A 17,446-nucleotide genomic window follows, 5' to 3' on the forward strand; every position below is an offset into this window, starting at 1 on the left:
CAATATGCTTGCTCGTGGATGCTCCATGACAAAAGTGCTGAGCACGTGGTGGGAGGGCGGAAGCTGAAGCTCGAGTCTAGACTCTAGAATTGTCGACGTAGATGCAGATCTCTTCTGCCTCTTGCCAAGCCACGGAAGCTGCCCAAAGCGGTAAAGCGTGAGAACATAACCTGGGGTTGGGGGGTTGGGCTTTGATTCTCAACGTGAGCATAGATGATCGTTTTTTTGTTTGAAGATGTAGCGAGTGAATACTCCAGTAGCATACTAAGAGCCGCAGACTCCAGTTGCGAAATTTCGTCCGCGAATTTTGTGGAGTCCGTATTCGGAACATACTCCGAATACATGATAGACGAACCCCTTCATAAGGTAACACGCGGCAGCGCTTCTTACATTCTATGAATATCCATTACTTTGCCGTGTGGGCGTGAAAGTTGACTCAGAAATTGCGCGAGATATCCAGAAGAGAACAAGCAACCGGTTGATACATTGACATCTCAGAACATATGTGGACTCAAATCATTCCTCTCTCCTTTTTGACAAAATCCTCTGTGAGAGCTTCATAACTCGGGGCGCCTTTCAGCCTAGTTTGCTGCTCAATCTTAGTGTGCACCACTATATGACCGCCATTCATCTTCTGCTCTGCACAGTGCGCTGGTTCGATACCTCGCGAAACCAGCTCGATGGAATCCCCGTTTTCCAGCGATCTATCCGGATAGTGGCCAGTGCGCGATCGTTGAAGTCGAGGCACCTTGTGGGCAACAGTAGGACTCGAGACATGGGTGCTGAAGCGTCCCTTGAAATCGCTCTTGGCGCCCACGGTCCATTTGCCACTCTGAGGTGGCCCATCAGGTTTGCTGAGACTGTGAGTGTTGGAAGCCGAGCTCGCTTGGTAGCTGGTGGCGGCCCTGAGCAGCCTCGGGAAAAGACATCGGAGTGTGGGCAGACATGAGCAGATGATCGCCACGTTGATTTCGATCGTGCTCCATATGACTGCCATAGGGTTTTCCCACGTGGTGTCCTTCGACTCCATAAGGTGATAAAGGGAGGGGAGCCTCAGAATGGATACAATGACTACGGCGCCAGCTAGCGCAAACACCGCCACGAGAGCGTACCTCTGGCGCCGGGGAAGCTGAAGGTTGTTGATGTAGGGCAGTGGTAACAACGCAATCATAAGGTCCGTAGTCATGTTGAGTATGGTGCTGGCCAGTGACAGTGCCAGACGGTCCTGACACTTCTTCTGCTTGATCGAATGGTCCCAGAAGGCGGCCGGGGGGTTGCAGGTGAATATGGCAGAGAAGAGCCTCCAGATGCCGTAGCACGAGACGATTCCAATGACGACGTACGTTGCCGTCCGAACGGACTTTTGAGGAAAGATGCGGAGGTATTGGCATAAAATCGACAGCTTCGTGCAAAGCAGTGAGAGATTATAGACAATGATCATTGCCCAAAACTAGGTAAGATCATCCCGTTAGCAGGCACTTCCTTGGGCTTGGATGGTATACTGACTGCTCTCAAAGTGAGCTTCGCCGTATGAGGGCTCAGCGTCCATTGATGCAATCCCATCCCTTCCTCGGCTTGTGCAATCATCGTTATGGTAGTTGCCCAAGAGAACAGCTGCGATATATTAGTCCACATCGTGCGGTGCCATCATTCCAGCGTACCACAGCTGCTATGATGAACGCATCATCTCGACCAGCGTTCTTGCTCACTCCGAGCCTCGCATACAGTCGCAGACTCGTCATCAAACTCGCGATCGTGGGCATCACCAACGTGGTGGCGAATATAGCCCCCTTGGAGGCATTACCATACAACATGATCGGGTAAAGTCTTGAGTGGCCAGCTCCAGCTTACGCAAACCGGTCGCGCTTCGATGCTCAAATGAAAAAAAAAAGCTGTAAGGAGTCCACTCACAATCGAGGTGGTGTTGGAGAATAATGCGACGAGAGATGTGTACACTCGCACCTTATGCTGGATCCTTGTGCGAACATGCCAATAACCATGTCGGCACCCATGAACAGCTTATACCAAATCTGGTGTCTTGAGCTCGAAACTGCGTTTACGATACAGCATGTCCTACACCATGTCAACGCGACATATCAATATCAGCTCGGAAAAGCGGCGCATCAATAGACTTGAGCCGAGACAGTGCCCAGAGCCGATTTCCATCAGTAGCTGAGATGGCTCATGGTCTTTCCAGCCTTCCGGGCACCTACAGTCGTGCGCTTGGGCGTACGCGCTGGGCGTACCACCTACAAGGGCAGCTGAGCTCGATCTTCCTGGTCCCTGACGGCAATGTGGTTGCGCGCACATCGTGCAGGAGGCAGGAGATTATTATATACCAGCTGGTCACTTGTGAGAGCATCGCAGTACCAGTCTTGCACCGCCCCGTCGCCCATCGGATGAACATGAGTAGCAGTAGTGTGCCTCTCAGTACGTGGACTTGAGAGAGATAGCTATGAATGGATTCGCTGGAACCAACACAGCTATACCAATGTGGAACTCCGCCGCAGATTCGCAGCATCCCAGGGAGACAGGGAGAGAAGGGGGAAAAGGGGAGGGAGGGACCGAGAGACTCGAGAGAGAAAGAGAGTTCGGGGCAGTCCTACTGTACGCCGCACGGTCTGTACCTGTAAGGCTGTAAGCCTGTACCCGCGATTGTGCCGATCGCCAATAGACAACAAGTGTGGGGATTCCAGGTTGCAACTTGCGGCCTGAATTGCGCCAAGACCCATGTATATCGACAACCTTACCATTTACCACTTGGGATTCAAGCTTCGACATGCCCTCACCGGTTGCATTGGCCCCGTCCGTTTTCGACTTTGCGTAGTGCCACTTCAAATCTCATCCTGATTCCTCGGCGGGGATCGTGCCCATGTTGGGGCTTGAGCAGAGTCCTGACATTATCTTTACAACTGTACACTCATCCTACTCGTACACTCTCCTTTTGTCACTGCGAATCCATCCCACGGAGTCTCTTGACTTCTGCGCGATACTCCTCAACAGTGACCTCACTCTTCTTGTGTCGCGCAGCGACTTCGCTCAGCCCAATTCCACTCATGCTGCTCATCTCCGTCTCAGTGAAGCCCATTTCCCTCTTCGGCGGCCTTTTGCCCTCCGCAATGCACCTGTCCACAATCTCGTTATAGCTTACATCGTGTTTCTCAGCAAGCTGAAGTAAATTGTTGATGTTCTTCCAAGTCTCGTAGCGCAGATCGCCAAGGGTGATGTTCGTAGCGCTACGCACAACCCTTCCAAAGGTCCTATCATCTACATCCGCATCTGTGGTGGAGTCATGTACTACTGCAGCACGCGTACCAGGGTCTGCGGTCATCTCATCGTACACTTGGCGCATGACTGCTTCAGATGCTTTCAACGCCCCCTCCGGCGGCAGAAGCGTCAGGCACAGGTGCTTGTCACTAAAGTCCTGGACAGCAGGTCGATCCCGCGTCTCGAGCTCAAGCACGGCAAGGTCGGCGTTCAGCTTTTCTATGCCCTCATAAAGCTCGGCGAAGCTCACTTGCTCGTGGCCAGAAGCAACATCGGTATCGGGCTCGTACGCTTGGGTGATGGCATAGTCGATCGAGCTGTGGTGACTTTGTGGAATGAACATTTTCAAGGTATCGAATTGCTCCCGTGCAAAGGATACTTTACCTGTGGCGCGAACGGATTTGCTGAGAACAAAGAAGTCAGTCGGATCTGGCCATTGATCCTTCGCTCTTCTGGCCTCGATGATCTTGCTCCACGACTCCTCGATCATCGCTTGGTCTCCCCACATGCCAGCAATGGCAAGGACGGTGCGTCGAGTCACCTCATTCTGCGTCATTTTCAGAGCTTCGAAATCTTTCAGCACAATGCCGAGCGTCTCTTTGGACCTACCATAGCCGGCAACGTTTATCAATATGGAATTTAAGGCTGCCGGACTGGGCAGGACACCAAATCGGGCAAATGTCTCGAACATCTGACGCACGAAGAGCAGAATTGCGTCTACAAGCCTTTTACGCTGCTTGCCTTCCAGCTTGTCGACTCCAGGACGGCGGAATATGGTGGTCGTCGTGATGATCAGCTCGGCAACGTTGTTCGGGACGACCTTGCCAGTAGCTCCCAGCTGAAGATGCGTTGCTGTTAACATTGCTCGAAGTGAGGCAATGTGGTGCTGAGCAGAGCGAGACTCAGCCGCCGCTCGCAGCTTGGGAAGGAGAGTCCTGAAAACAACAGATGGCAGAACCAGCCCTGCACGACAGGCTAGTGCAAAGACCGCGTAGGCTTCAGACACTGGTCGTTCCTCCAAGAAGAGCTTGATGAAGCGAGATTCGACTGCGGCAGGAAAGAGTCTGAAAACAGTATCTAGCGCAAGGTATGCTCGACGTGAATCACCACGCATGAGGCGCGCTGTGGTAATGGCCTGAAGCAAGCTGACAGGAAGCCCCTTCACGGCCGTACTTGCTTCTCGATCAGGAAGCATGGCGTTCGGGGACATGTGGTATGCGCTAAAGTTGCCTGGGAAGCGAGCCAAAGCCCTAGAGTAGAGTGACTCGAGGTCTTCAAGGGGAGTGCCATGAATGGCGAGCAATTCGATGGCCGCGCCATACGTTTCATGTCCCACGTGCTGATCATCTTGAGGCTCCAGCCAATTCCAGAACATGATGCCAGAATCGAGGTATCCTGACTCTTTGAAAATGCCCAGCAAGTGTGTGTGAGCCCTCTTAGAAGGCACGAGGTTGCCATGGCGAATATCTTTGACCAGAAGCTCTGCAAAGCCCACAATGGCTTGCTTGCGCTCTGATTGCTGGAGTTGTTGCGGCTGCTGATTCTCGGTTCTCAAGGCTTGATGTGTGCATTGTGCAATCGCTCGAAAGTCCTCGGCGACCAGTGGTTTCTTCTCGGGCAGATCGCGATACAAACGGAAGACCGCAGCAGTGTTGTTCTCCTTGACGGCCGTCAGGAGATCCTCGCGAAGCCCAAATGCCTTGAACTGATATGTCTGTGGTCCTGCTCGTCGCGCCTCCCAACGTTCACGTTTTCGCCGCTGTGCATCCGACAGTCTCCTGCTTCCCGCTGTTGCTTCGCTCCCCTCCGCCGCTTGCTCTCCGTCCTTGTTCCTCCACTGCTCCGCATCAGCCTTGTAGCGCGCTCGGGCTATGGCATTCCACTTCTTCCTCGTCTGTTCCTGCTTCCGTTCCTGTTTCTGTTCGTCTTCATATTCCTGATCCTGTCCATCTCCATGTCGATGGCTGGAGGTGAAGAGTCTCACCGAGCCATTCTTATTGAATGCCGTCTCGCCATGGCGCGACCGTACCACAAATGTTCTCAGCCAGTTTCGATGGGACTGCAGCTCAATCTGGGCTCGTCGGAGCGGGAACGAGAGCATGCTAACTCTACTCTCCAGATTCCGCAGCCAGAAGCATCGCCGACATGAGATTTCGCGTTCCACGCAAATTCTTCACGGAGAGGATGGAGGATCGAAGCTACCGTGAGCTAGAACAAAAATTAGGTAGAACCACGCTCCCTGCATATTTCCTGCCTGAGGTGTCACTTGTCCCATCTCTGTAAACCACACCGTAGTTCGATTAGCTGTTCACTCCGCGACCTGCATACCTTACCATACCACCAACACCTGTCAGCAATTTGACGCAGAACCTGGGACAAGATGTCGCCCAACATGTCGCTCTTCAGCGTCAACGCGATCCTCGTCCTCTCTACCGACGACTCATCCCGCATCCTCGCCAAATACTACAGTCCGCCTCACATTCCCGCCAATGCCGTGGGTAATAACTATCCAGGCGCACAGCCCTACCCGACACTCAAGGATCAAAAAGCATTCGAGAAGGGTCTTCTAGAAAAGACGAGCAAACAGACGAGCGATGTCATCCTCTACGACAACCGCGTCGTAGTCTTCAAGAACGAGGCCGACGTGATGTTGTATGTTGTGGGAGGCAGCGAGGAAAATGAGATTATGCTGTACAATGTTGTTCTCGCACTCAGAGACAGCTTGCAGGTCCTGTTGAAGTATGCTTCCCCGTGTTGCCGAAGTACCCAAGATGGGTTGTGCTAACATGGTGGACCAGAGGCTCCGTGGACAAGCGGACATTGATCGAGAACTACGATCTTGCATCGCTTGCGATTGACGAGATCGTCGACGATGGCATCATTTTGGAGACTGACCCAGTCATCATCGCCAGCCGAGTCAGCAGGCCTCCAGTGCAGGACATTCCAAACATGCAGGGGCTGGATCTGTCGGAAGAAGGGTTGTTGAAGATATATCAGTTTGGAAAACAAAAGCTGGGCGAGAGATTACGGCAGGGACTCTAAAATGGTGGTCTGTGGGACATGTGTGGTTCTGAAGGGCATAGCGATGGAGTCTGGAGTTATGGGCGAGGATACAGTGAAGAGTTGGAAGGAGAACAGGAACCACACCCAAAGGCGTGAGAAAGTCGTGGGCCTGGTGTGTATCGATCTGGGGGGTGAAATGATGGCTGCACTTGACTTAGCTGCTGCTCTCACTCGACAGCGTGTGCTACCGCAGAATTGGCTCACGACGAGTCCGAAAGGAAGATATGGCGCACGGCACGCCACGGGAGTCCACTCGCCTGCAACATCACGTCAGATAGTTGTGCGAGAGTCCATCTGTTCCTCTGCTCCTGCGCCTCCATTCGGCTTACTGATCACGACACAAGGCAAGTTGGCTGTAACCCAAGACTATCTGTCTGATCATACAGGTACTTGGATCGCACTCGTAGAGTTGATATGTATAGTTTCGAACTCGCGATGAAGTCTGATCTTCAATCTCTCCTTTCAGCCTTCTGCACTCCTATGGTTCACAAAAGCTGCTCGCGTACGCGTACGCTCCCTGAGCCAACACATCTTGTTTATAGAGGCTGAAAGATTTGAGTCCTTGAGCCTTTGTGGAGGCAGGTTCCTGTACGCAATGCGTTCGAGCGTTCATACCCGGGCACAAATATCCTCTCTCTTGAGCATGTGGACTCTACCTTATAGTCCCATCTACGCTGCAGTCAAAGACTACCTCACTTGGCATTTTTGTTTTTCCTCATATTTACTTCTCCAATCACTTCGCCCAATTGCAATCCCTGAGCATCACAAGTGAAGTAGCCGAGTTTGGCTCTGGAGGGAGTGTGGACGTAAATATTTGGCGGGAAACGATCTTCACTTCAAAAGTGCTTACAACAAGCTATCGACCCATCCATTCGCAATTTCGATGGATATCGACATGCCGAAGGTCCCCCGAGGCGTCAATGCGTTTCGCGAGCGTCATGCTCGAAGCACAAACGTCGAGCGAATGCTGCACTGTGATCCAAGATCCACCATGGATCTGACGGTCTGCATAAGAAAGATATCGCCAAGGCCAGGGAAATCGGTACTTGCCGCCGTGCGCGCTGTATTTCTCCTTGGACTCTGGAGCGGCACACATTATAGCGCAGCGCTTGACCAGGATCAACGAAGGCATGCTAGTGGTTGCGATGCAGAGCTTTGTCAATCATAGCAAATTGATTGGCCGATGAAGTCAATTGGGAGGTGGGTGGACGTTTGTGCGCATTTGAACTTCATGGACAGGTAGGTAGCCGCAAGCACAGAAGACTCGAGACAAGTGATGTTTTCTGTTTGTTCTACTTGCAATCTGCACGTCGAGGAGATCAATCGAGGCGGCGAGGTGCATTTGGCGTGGGCGAAGTGCGAGAACAAGGGAAGAAAGAAGGCAATAAGGAGGCATAGGCGAGGTGATCCGATGGGTGCTCGTGGTGGTGGAGGTGGAACAGTATATGCTGGCGGGTCTTTTAGGGGTCAAAGCAATGTACCAGATAGCTTGCGATCAGAGCGTCTGCTCAAACCAAGGAACTGTCCTTCCGGGTTCCGTGTCTCCACCAGTCTCTCCTAAAAACCGATGTCTCGAGGTCGGAGGGGGTGTTGCCGAATGCTCGTGAATATGCTTGTCGCCGGTCCTTTCGTCTACAGACCACGGCAATCAAGGTCGGCTTCAGAACCAGAGAAAAGAGTCCCAAGGTCCAACAACAGAGACACTAGTATCAGTATCCCTTGCAACGTTGTAGTTCCCTGCGACAATTGAGAACACTAAGCGTTCACAGACCTAGAGCCAACGTGCGGCGGGAATCTTCATATTCCTCGACGAGCAATCTGTGCTGTGCGTGGAATGGAGTCTATGGCAGAGCGGCAGTGCTGTCCAAGAACGTTGTCACTAAAACCAACTATTGGCGTCCGAAGCAGGACGGTTGCGCGGTCCTCTATCAAAAGTGCATCACGAAGGAGACAATGTGGAAATTCTCGCTGCTTCCTAAGTGGTTTCACCGTTACCTTACTACTTTCATTATTCTGCTTCGCAGCCATATACGTACTCGGCCTCGACTCGATAGCACAAGCCTGCCAGCCTTTATCACTGACGTGGCCGTTGTCATCCTCACACTTTGTCTTGACACGCTGTACTCAGTGTACTGTATGCTGCGCGTACTTCGCCATCCCACGAAAATAGTCCCACCGCCCTAACAGCCATAAATATTCCGATGATGGGCTTTGGAGGGTACAGTACCTCCTACTAGCATGGTCAGCCACACGTTCTGTGTCGATCTGTGCCTGTGCGCGGAAGCCGGCGGTGACCGGTCCGGCTCGCTACCACAGGCACAAGCATCATTGGCAGTCATGTGTATGCGTCTGTGTGTGTGTGTGTGAGAGAGAGAGGGACTCGTGAGCAGGAGACGAGTCGCGACAAGTCTCTCTCAAGCTTTTAGTCAGACGACGCCGTAAGCCGTGGCCAAGATGAGAGACCCCCCAATATCCACGTGATAGTTCATCCTGTAGTTCTTGGGGACTGCGCCGCCGTCTCTGACGCCATGCCGTCTCGCTCGCCTACATGTCAATCATCACCTCACCGCGGTTCCCCAGGTAGGAGTAGTGGCTGCGGGAAAGCCCGCGTTGGCCCAGAGTCGTGTCGGGCGTGACCTGGACGTGAAGTGAAGCGAAGCGGTGAAAGGGGCTCGTCTGTGTCGAGTCTCTAGGTTTGGTGATAATGCACTGGAGGCCCAAGTGATGGTTGTACATAGTGTTGTCTGGTGAGTGGAGTCTCTGGGCTTGTCTCGGGTTGAGGGCACGAAGACGTCTGCCCGGGACGCTGTGGAGCCCTCGCGCACGGGAGAGCCCTGAGAAGACACAAGGAGCCAAGAGCATGCACATGACGTAGCGTCAGAAGGAGCTCCGTCTCGCTGCACGATTTTGTCCACCTCGACGACGACGACCGCTAGAACACTGGCCTGAACTCTATGCGTCTACATGTCCGATGATCCACCTACCACCATCACTCTCGCAAGGTCCTCATTGTGCGCGCTGGACGCTTGGGTCGCGCACCGCCCGAGAAGAGGCAGCGACGTGCCAGAGCGATGAACTCGTCTCGGCCACCGAAGGAGACCATCCAGGATGACTCTGACCACGACGACAGCGAGCCGACGCCTACGCCTACGAGTGTGCCTCCACGACCCAGCGCCCGTGAATACCTGACCGATGCGCGTCCGCTCCTGGTGCGCTCGCCTCCAGGGCGACTGTCGGAGCTTGGTCGGGATGCCGACGACGAAGGGGTCAGCCAGGCTGACTGGACTGATGGCAGCTCAGATGATGCTGGCGCGGCGCGAGATGCGGTGGGAGACAAGGCGGCAGCGAGAAGAGCAGCACCCGGAAATCCGCCCGGCAAACAGATGTATGGCATATCGCCACAGCCGCAGGCCACTCTCGCAGACTTGAAGGACGCACTCAAACGTGCTGAGGCCCGTCCGCGCAGAAGCTATGGCGCGCCGGGCACACCAGGAGGAGTCAGCAAGCGTGTGTCGCCTATCAAAGAAGAGGCAAGCAGCAACAACTCGCCTGTCTCGATCAATGCCATGCTGGAATCGAATTCGCCCGTGCGAACCACTTCAGCCGAGTCTACGGAGTCTGCTCGAACCATTAGAGGCAGTGCTATGCCTAGCCCTTCTACTAACATTCCGCTGAGAACACCGTCCTACCCGTTCCCATATGTACCTGGTACGCCACGCTGGCGGCAGAATCTGCATCAGCCATTCACGGCATTGTCACCGACAGTCCCCGGCCCAGAGCAGAATGAAAATGAAGCTGAAAGTCCGGAGAGGCCCGGATACTCCGCATTTTCTGGCAGCAGCAGTCCAGCCGCTAACAGTGCTTTCATGCCCCCAGGTGTGGATTTTGAAGGAATGGAAGATCCACGGTATCCTACCCCTAATCTCTACGATCTTGTTCTGCAGCTCAATACAGAGCCTGGACTGGAGCAATGGTGGGCGACGGTGACGAACATTCTTCACGACCACTTCCTAGCGGAGCGGGCATCCCTCGTGCAACCACTCGACCCTAATGACATCGAAAATGTTCCCTGGGGTCAGAAGGCTACTTTCAGTATGAATGGTCGAGACGATTTCATGCCACCCAGTGCATTGGAACAATTGCACAGTCTGGATCTACACAGACCGGATATTCAAGTTCGAGAGCCCAGCAGCGAAACTCTTGGCAATGTGCAGCCTCAGAAGCTGCATCCAGAAAGGCTGCGGCCCCGTCTGGAGACACGACACTCTTATGCTGGCCATGGTCGCGAAGTGCGTGACGTATTAGGTGCTCTGAATACTCCTCCAACACGTGCGAGCTCCAGGCCACAGGGACCCCAGAGGACCGTCACTCACGCAGCAGGCACAACACCATCCAATTCTCGGGGCGACATACCGCCAAAAAGGTTTCCTTCAGTAAACAACATGCGTCAAGGACCACTCAACGACTCCAACTTTAGCAGTCTTGCCGATACGTCTGACAGCACTGGTCCATACGCCGAGATCTTTGCCTCGATACGTCCCCTTAACCAAGAGGGTTATCCTCTTGTTGAATCAGCGGGTATCTGCCGGGTCCTAGATCGTGGCAGCATTGTTGCTATCACTAGGGACTACTCTGGCGATGAGAACCAGCCTAGATTATCGCGTTCCGCTCCAACCGCGTTCTTTTCTGCTGGAAATACTGGTCATGGGCGCGGCGCGTTTGCTGGCGGTATCGACCCACAGCTTGACTGGGGCTATAACGAGTACGAACAACATCCGCCTTCGCCTTGGTCGCAATCGCCGGCTCCATCGCCCGCCATTCAGGCAGACGAGGAGATCAACCCCTTCTTTGCGTCTGACGATCAATTGCTAGACGAGTCTTTCAACCCTGCCACGAGTCCAAAGGACTATTCGCATTACGACCAGGTCGAGGCTATTGGCATCGACTATGCGAGTACTGTGATACACATTCCTCTGATCCACCCCACCCTGTCTCAGCCGATGCAAGCGCTGCGCATGACACCAGGCGCAAAAGACCCTGCGGCTCCTCGGACGAAACGTGGTACTACGGACGTCAACAGGAAATCCCCTATCGCAATATTGTCGCTGTTGACTGCGACTGTACCGTACCCATGTAATCTCGTGAAAGCGCTCAAGCTTCTCGGACCTCATCTCGCTACATCATTGCAGAACGCGACGCATTTTTCATCTACCCATGCTAAGGTTGTCAACATTCGCCAACGGCGAACGACTAGTGGTAGTCACACCAAGTCTGCACCTATGACGGTCGAGCCGGCCTCATTAGAGGACATAGTCAAAGCAGAATTGGAAGAGCGTCCAGGCTCAGAAAGCATGACCAGCCCCTCAGACTACTCTGGTCGATCCCGAATCAGCCCTTCGGGGTCCATTGTAGGAACGCCAGGCTGGGACCCTGCTGCGCATGGTTGGACGGCGAGTAGATCTCGTGGTGGCACACCAGCGCTCACGGGCTCCGAGATGGTCGACAATTACTTTGATGCCAAGATCCGTTCAACGCACCGGAGCGGAAACAGCAACATGGCTACAACTCCGGCCAAATCAAAGTCAAAAACTCCCAGTAGTGAATCGCAAGCTGAGGGCGACGTTGTCCTATCGCGAGGCGAGCGGAAAGCCAGGGCCGCTAGCACCAGCACCAACAAGTCAAACAAGTCGCCTGTGCTGCCTCATCCTGGTGAGCTTGGCTTTTCACCCACGACAGACTCGTCCTCGCCGCTGAAGTCGACCTTGTCGCAACTTCCAGACTCGGATCTGCAAGGCAAGAGGCATTCCCTGTTGCACTCTTATGGCGCTGACTTCGAGACAACATTTGGTGGCCTGCAGGCGTCTACGCCGGCCAATGCACGTCATTCTGGACACGCGCGCGCGGGCTCCTATTCGGAGGATATGCCGCCGCCTTCGGAACGACTTTTGCGAACCATCATTGACTCTGTGCCTGTCCAAATATTCACAGCGCAGCCCGAAACGGGAAAACTCAGCTGGGTGAACTCAAAGTTCCTCATATATCGCGGACAAGATCCCGCTCAAGTACTCACGGACCCGTGGGCAGCGATTCATCCCCATGATCACCGGGAATTTCTGCCAGCCTGGCAACGATCGCTCAGGACAGATCAGCAATTGCAACAAAAGGTCCGCTTGAGGCGTTTTGATGGTGCATATCGCTGGTTTTATGTTCGAGCGGCGCCGCTCAAAGACAAGAAGCAGAAAGTGGTACACTGGATCGGCACTCTCATGGATTTCCACGAGCAGCAGATTGCAGAAATCAATGCTGCGCGCCAGCAGGAGACTGCCGCGTCCGAAGCAAAGTATCGTGCGCTTGCGAATTCGAGCCCACAAATAGTGTTTGCGGTCAACAAGACTCGAGGTGTCACATTCTGCAATACTCAATGGCTTCAGTACTCTGGACAGGCTGAAGCTCAGGCACTTGGCGTTGGCTTCATGGAGCATGTGCACCCTGATGACCTGGTGAAGTGTAGACTGCCCTCCTTTGATCCGGAGACGAGCAAGTTCAACGTACCGACCACATTGCCTACCGAACCAGCGCGGACTTTCAGCAACTCCGAGGCGTCCATGACCGACTCAAATGAGACCGAGAAGCCTTCATCAGGACCAGCTTCAGTATCTGCCTCGGCGTCTCCGTCTCCGATACGACAATTGCCGCAGCGAGAGCTTTCGCAATTGGCATCTGCTGGCATTCTGAAGGTCACACGCGAGACGGATGGGCGCCCATCGTACTCCACAGAAGTCCGGCTCAAGAGCAGTGCTGGCGATTACAGGTGGCATCTCGTCCGTGTCCTGATCGCTGAGCCCCTGCTGCAGCACGATGACGAAGAGGAGACCTGGTACGGCACATGCACCGATATCAATGACCACAAGGATCTGGAGCGAGATCTGAAAAATACCATGGATGCCAAGTCTCGCTTCCTCAGCAACATGTCGCACGAAATCAGAACGCCGTTGAATGGCATTACTGGCATGGTGAACTTCCTCATCGATAGCAGTCTCACAGCTGAGCAGATGGAACACGTCAATATCATCAGGGCCAGCACCGAGGGCTTGCGCGGCCTCATCAACGACATCCTCGACTTGTCCAAGGCAGAAGCAGGGATGATTCAACTCAATATGGACTGGGTCTACGTTCGAGCACTCATCGAAGAAGTTAACGATTTGACATCTGCCATGGCTATTGACAAGGGCTTGGAGCTCAACTATATTGTCGACGAGAACGTGCCTCCTCAGATCAAAGGTGATCGCTTCCGCATTCGGCAAATTCTGCTCAACGTAGTTGGGAATGCGATCAAGTTCACGCAAAAGGGCGAGGTGTTCATCAGATGCAGCATACGAAACGCGGACGTGCTTATGGAAGATGACGAGATGCTGATCGAATTCAGTGTGATCGACACCGGCCAAGGCTTCACGGATGAAGAGGCGGATTCATTGTTCAAGCGCTTCAGCCAGATCGATGGCAGTAGCACCCGGCAACATGGCGGTACAGGGCTCGGTATGTTTGCTGTATTCATTTTGTGGTAATCTTTGCTAACGATCGTAGGTCTGGTGATCTCGAAGCAGCTCGCGCAACTGCACGGGGGTGATATGAGCGCCAAAGGAGTGCCCGAAAAAGGCTCAACTTTCTCCTTTTACATCAAGTCCACTCTGCCATCTGACGATGACAAGCCGCCGATGCCGATGCCAACTCCTGGGGCCAGCCCGGCCAACCTTCCCCAGCTACCGGCATCTGTTTCGGCTTCACTAGATGCCCAGCCGAGATTTACGACAGAAGTGACCCAGACACCTCCGCAGTACTTGACGGCCTCGGATGCAGATACGGAGTCACCTTCAGTCTCGTCGGCCAGCTCTGATCCGTCTCTACGCTCCATTACCCGTACCGAAAGCTTGCGATCAGAACGATCTTCGGCGTCTTCCTTCACCCACGAGATGCTTTCGGGAGGAGCAGCACAGATCAAGCTTGCATTGCCATCGCATGAATTGACGCTCACTCGATCTGAAAGCCTAGCATCCAGGTCCATTGATGCAATAGCTACCAACGGAAGGAACACTTTGCTCAAGCCGCACGGTAGCAGTCCTCCACCAATGTTCTCGATCCTGGTGATTGCACCTCTCAAGTACACTCGGGAAGCAACGGTGCATCACATTGACAAAACGTTGCCTGGCAATGTTCCGCACCAGATCACAGCGCGCGAAAGTCTGCGTGACTGCCAGCGACTACTTGCCGGGCCTGAGCCTGTGACCTTCACTCATATCGTTGCAGTACTGCAAGATGTCAACGAGATCACCGCGCTCATGGACCAGGTGCTCACTACGGCTGCTTCCACAACATCACTGGTGCTCATCACTGACCTCGCCCAACGACGAAGTATCATGGCACAGGCACCACACCATGACTATGAGCAGCTTGTAGATGATCGCAAGCTCCGATTTGTGTTCAAGCCTCTGAAGCCATCGCGATTCGGGCTGATCTTCGATCCACAAAAGGAACGGGAGATGAGCCTGGACCGGAATCAAGATAGCGCGCAGCAGGTGGCGGTCAACCAGAAACAGGTATTTGAAGAACTGGCGCGACGTCTGGGCAACAAGGGAAAGCGCGTGCTTCTGGTCGAGGACAACCGGGTGAATCAGATGGTGATCTTGAAGTTCCTCTCCAAAGTCTCGATCAAGGTCGATACGGTCATGGACGGAGTGCAATGCACGGACAAGGTCTTCGCGCAACCTCCCGACTTCTACTCCATCATCCTGTGCGATCTGCACATGCCGAACAAGGATGGCTACCAGACGTGCAAGGAGATTCGGCAGTGGGAGAAGACGAATGACTATGCGCACTTGCCCATCATTGCGCTGTCAGCAAACGTGCTCGGCGATGTCTACCAGAAGTGCGTAGACGCAGGATTCAACAGCTACATGACCAAGCCCGTCGATTTCAAAGAACTCAGTCAAGTTTTGATGACGTTCATGGATCCCACGGATCCCAGCAAGCCCCATGCTTTCATGAAGCTCAAGCATGGTCAGCAATCACACAAGAGCAAAGACAAAGCAGGTCAAGATCACACGAAGGACAAGAGTAGGAAAGTGAAGCAGTAATGATACTACCACACGTCACCACGAGCATGCAACCTAACATACATACACACACACAGAACACGATAGCGCAACGGGCTGTCCTAGGCCGTGAGAACATCCTAAGGAAACACAAGGGCAACAGAGGCGTGGAAGAGCGCATACTCGGTGGGGGATAGGAGGTAGTAGGCAGGACGGCGGGAGGGAGCAAAGGGCGATGAAAAAACAAGGTTACTCTGCAGTACTTCTAGCGAAGGCGCTCTCTAACGAACCGGCACAGCATTTTGTAGATAGGGGGGAAATCGGGTAATGAATGGGCGACTCCCAGCATTTTAAGTGGCGCAGGGCGGGTTTATCAGCAACAGTCGGGTAGTGGCGATTGCCGGGTGGCAGGCATCGCACAGGAATCGGCTAGCGGGGTGTTTTTTTTTCTAAGGTGGTCGGGAGGCAAGGTAATTCCTCGAGGTATGGATTCTCTCCATGTATACTAGTAAAGCAGGAAGGCCGTCCTCTTTTTTTGTTTTTTTCTGGTTTTTGCCTAGGCGCGATACCTATGTACTCTGTAGTCTTTCTACTGGCCTTTTCTTGCCTGATCTGCCTCTCTCTCTCTCTCTCTTTCTTCTCTCTCCTTTTATACTAGTTGGGCGCAAGAGAAGAAAAGAGGACAATGACAACGATGATGATGCTAGGTTTTGCAGGGTGTATATGTAAGGCACCAGATCGGGGTTGTATGTAATAATTGATGGTGTGATCTGATGATCATGGCGTGAGATACATGTACTAAGAGAGATACATGTACCATCAGGTACCGAAAGATAAAGGGAGAGGGAGAGAGAGTGAGAGTGAGATCGATCTCGGGTCTAGTCATCTTTTGGTTCTCCCGTCTCTTTATCGCACAAACTAGTACATGTAAGGTATGGACTGATTCTACCTCTAGGGCTGAATGACACCGACCTATCACCTATGGATGTATGCAAGCGCTAGGAGGTCGGAGGTCATCGCTATACTTGTAGCGTGGTGTATAAGGTACTGTATCCTGTAGAAGTACCTACCCGTAAGTGTAGATCTCATGATGATGACAGGGCCTATAATCCTCCAGGTATGTATTGACATGTACTGGACATACTACATACATGTGGGTAGTAATACCAACCAGCCCCATCCAAGCGATATGTACATGTCATGTACATGTACCTTAGTTCCACAAATCTTTCTCGTTCGTCAAAAGTTCTCGTGGCGTTTTTCGTGTAATCATGATGATAATGGATGGATGGGAGTGGAGACAAGTTTGGACAACGTGCCAATATGTAGGCTGCGCGCTGGAGGTTGTACAACATATATGTATGTGTATGTATATGTACCTATATGTATTGTGTGTGTAACTATGTTGTGAGAGAACTCTACCATCTTGTTCTCGCGCTTCGCCCTGTAGACAGGAGAGAGGGAGGGATAGGGAGGGAGATCATGCGTGATGGTGTGATCTATGGCTAATGTAGCTACCATTGTAGATGTAGATGTAGATGTCAGGTATGTACCTGGAGGCTAGGAGGTTGGGAAGATATACGTACATTCACTACATTGTACCGAATGACTGGGAAAAAGTAGAGAACTGGAGAACAGGAGAACTGGCTATTGTGTCAGTCTCATCACAAGTGCTCGTAGTCGTATAGCCGTACGTACACCTTTAGGCTACATACGGTAGTTGGAGATTCTCTCTATACCTACCATTCATAAAGACGACGGCAGTATGTATAGAGAGGAGAGGAGAGGATAAGATAAACTCCTCGTACCCAAAGAGCAAAAAGTCAAAAGGCAAGTCGTTCATGAGCAGCGATTGGTCGCATCGCGTAAGTGGAATCCCAGCCCCAGCAGCCTCAAGAGCCGAGTAGCGACCGACAACCCCTTCACATGCATCGAAGCGGGGAGATTTCTTGGAGAGTCGGAGATGGCTAGAGTAGATAGAGTACCTGTACCATACATACTGTGCATTACCTAGGTACATACATAAT

The 17,446-nt window shown here is 52.9% G+C and overlaps 4 protein-coding genes across 4 annotated transcripts; 2 read left to right on the forward strand and 2 right to left on the reverse strand.

The window, feature by feature from the left end:
- Positions 1-904: 904 nt before the first annotated feature.
- On the reverse strand, positions 905-1,814 carry SEPMUDRAFT_85889 (uncharacterized protein; the record flags this gene model as incomplete). Its single annotated transcript, XM_016910397.1, has 3 exons — positions 905-1,450; positions 1,507-1,614; positions 1,662-1,814. Coding segments are annotated over 3 exons (807 nt in total), but the record flags the coding sequence as incomplete, so codon positions are not given.
- A 1,045-nt stretch (positions 1,815-2,859) lies between these two features.
- On the reverse strand, positions 2,860-5,439 carry SEPMUDRAFT_149280 (uncharacterized protein). Its single transcript, XM_016905458.1, has one exon. It carries the CDS (start codon positions 5,366-5,368, stop codon positions 2,948-2,950), a length of 2,421 nt encoding a protein of 806 aa, XP_016760802.1. The 5' UTR covers positions 5,369-5,439; the 3' UTR covers positions 2,860-2,947.
- A 169-nt stretch (positions 5,440-5,608) lies between these two features.
- On the forward strand, positions 5,609-6,775 carry SEPMUDRAFT_149281 (snare-like protein). The gene is made up of 2 exons (XM_016905459.1): positions 5,609-6,006; positions 6,066-6,775. The coding sequence occupies exons 1-2, from the start codon at positions 5,648-5,650 to the stop codon at positions 6,307-6,309; spliced, it is 603 nt and encodes a 200-aa protein (XP_016760803.1). The 5' UTR covers positions 5,609-5,647; the 3' UTR covers positions 6,310-6,775.
- A 2,489-nt stretch (positions 6,776-9,264) lies between these two features.
- Positions 9,265-15,889, forward strand: SEPMUDRAFT_149282 (uncharacterized protein). The gene is made up of 2 exons (XM_016905460.1): positions 9,265-13,866; positions 13,915-15,889. Exons 1-2 carry the CDS (start codon positions 9,402-9,404, stop codon positions 15,459-15,461), a joined length of 6,012 nt encoding a protein of 2,003 aa, XP_016760804.1. The 5' UTR covers positions 9,265-9,401; the 3' UTR covers positions 15,462-15,889.
- The last annotated feature ends 1,557 nt before the right edge of the window (positions 15,890-17,446 follow it).

Source organism: Sphaerulina musiva (genome assembly GCF_000320565.1).
Source record: "Sphaerulina musiva SO2202 unplaced genomic scaffold SEPMUscaffold_5, whole genome shotgun sequence".
NCBI lineage: Eukaryota > Fungi > Ascomycota > Dothideomycetes > Mycosphaerellales > Mycosphaerellaceae > Sphaerulina > Sphaerulina musiva.

Coding starts and splice junctions, on each gene's coding strand:
- SEPMUDRAFT_149280 (XM_016905458.1), bottom strand. CDS start 5,368: ATGCTCTCGTTCCCGCTCCGACGAGCCCAGATTGAGCTGCAGTCCCAT.
- SEPMUDRAFT_149281 (XM_016905459.1), top strand. CDS start 5,648: ATGTCGCCCAACATGTCGCTCTTCAGCGTCAACGCGATCCTCGTCCTC. Junction 6,007..6,065: donor AGCTTGCAGGTCCTGTTGAA/GTATGCTTCCCC, acceptor ATGGTGGACCAG/AGGCTCCGTGGACAAGCGGA.
- SEPMUDRAFT_149282 (XM_016905460.1), top strand. CDS start 9,402: ATGAACTCGTCTCGGCCACCGAAGGAGACCATCCAGGATGACTCTGAC. Junction 13,867..13,914: donor ACATGGCGGTACAGGGCTCG/GTATGTTTGCTG, acceptor TAACGATCGTAG/GTCTGGTGATCTCGAAGCAG.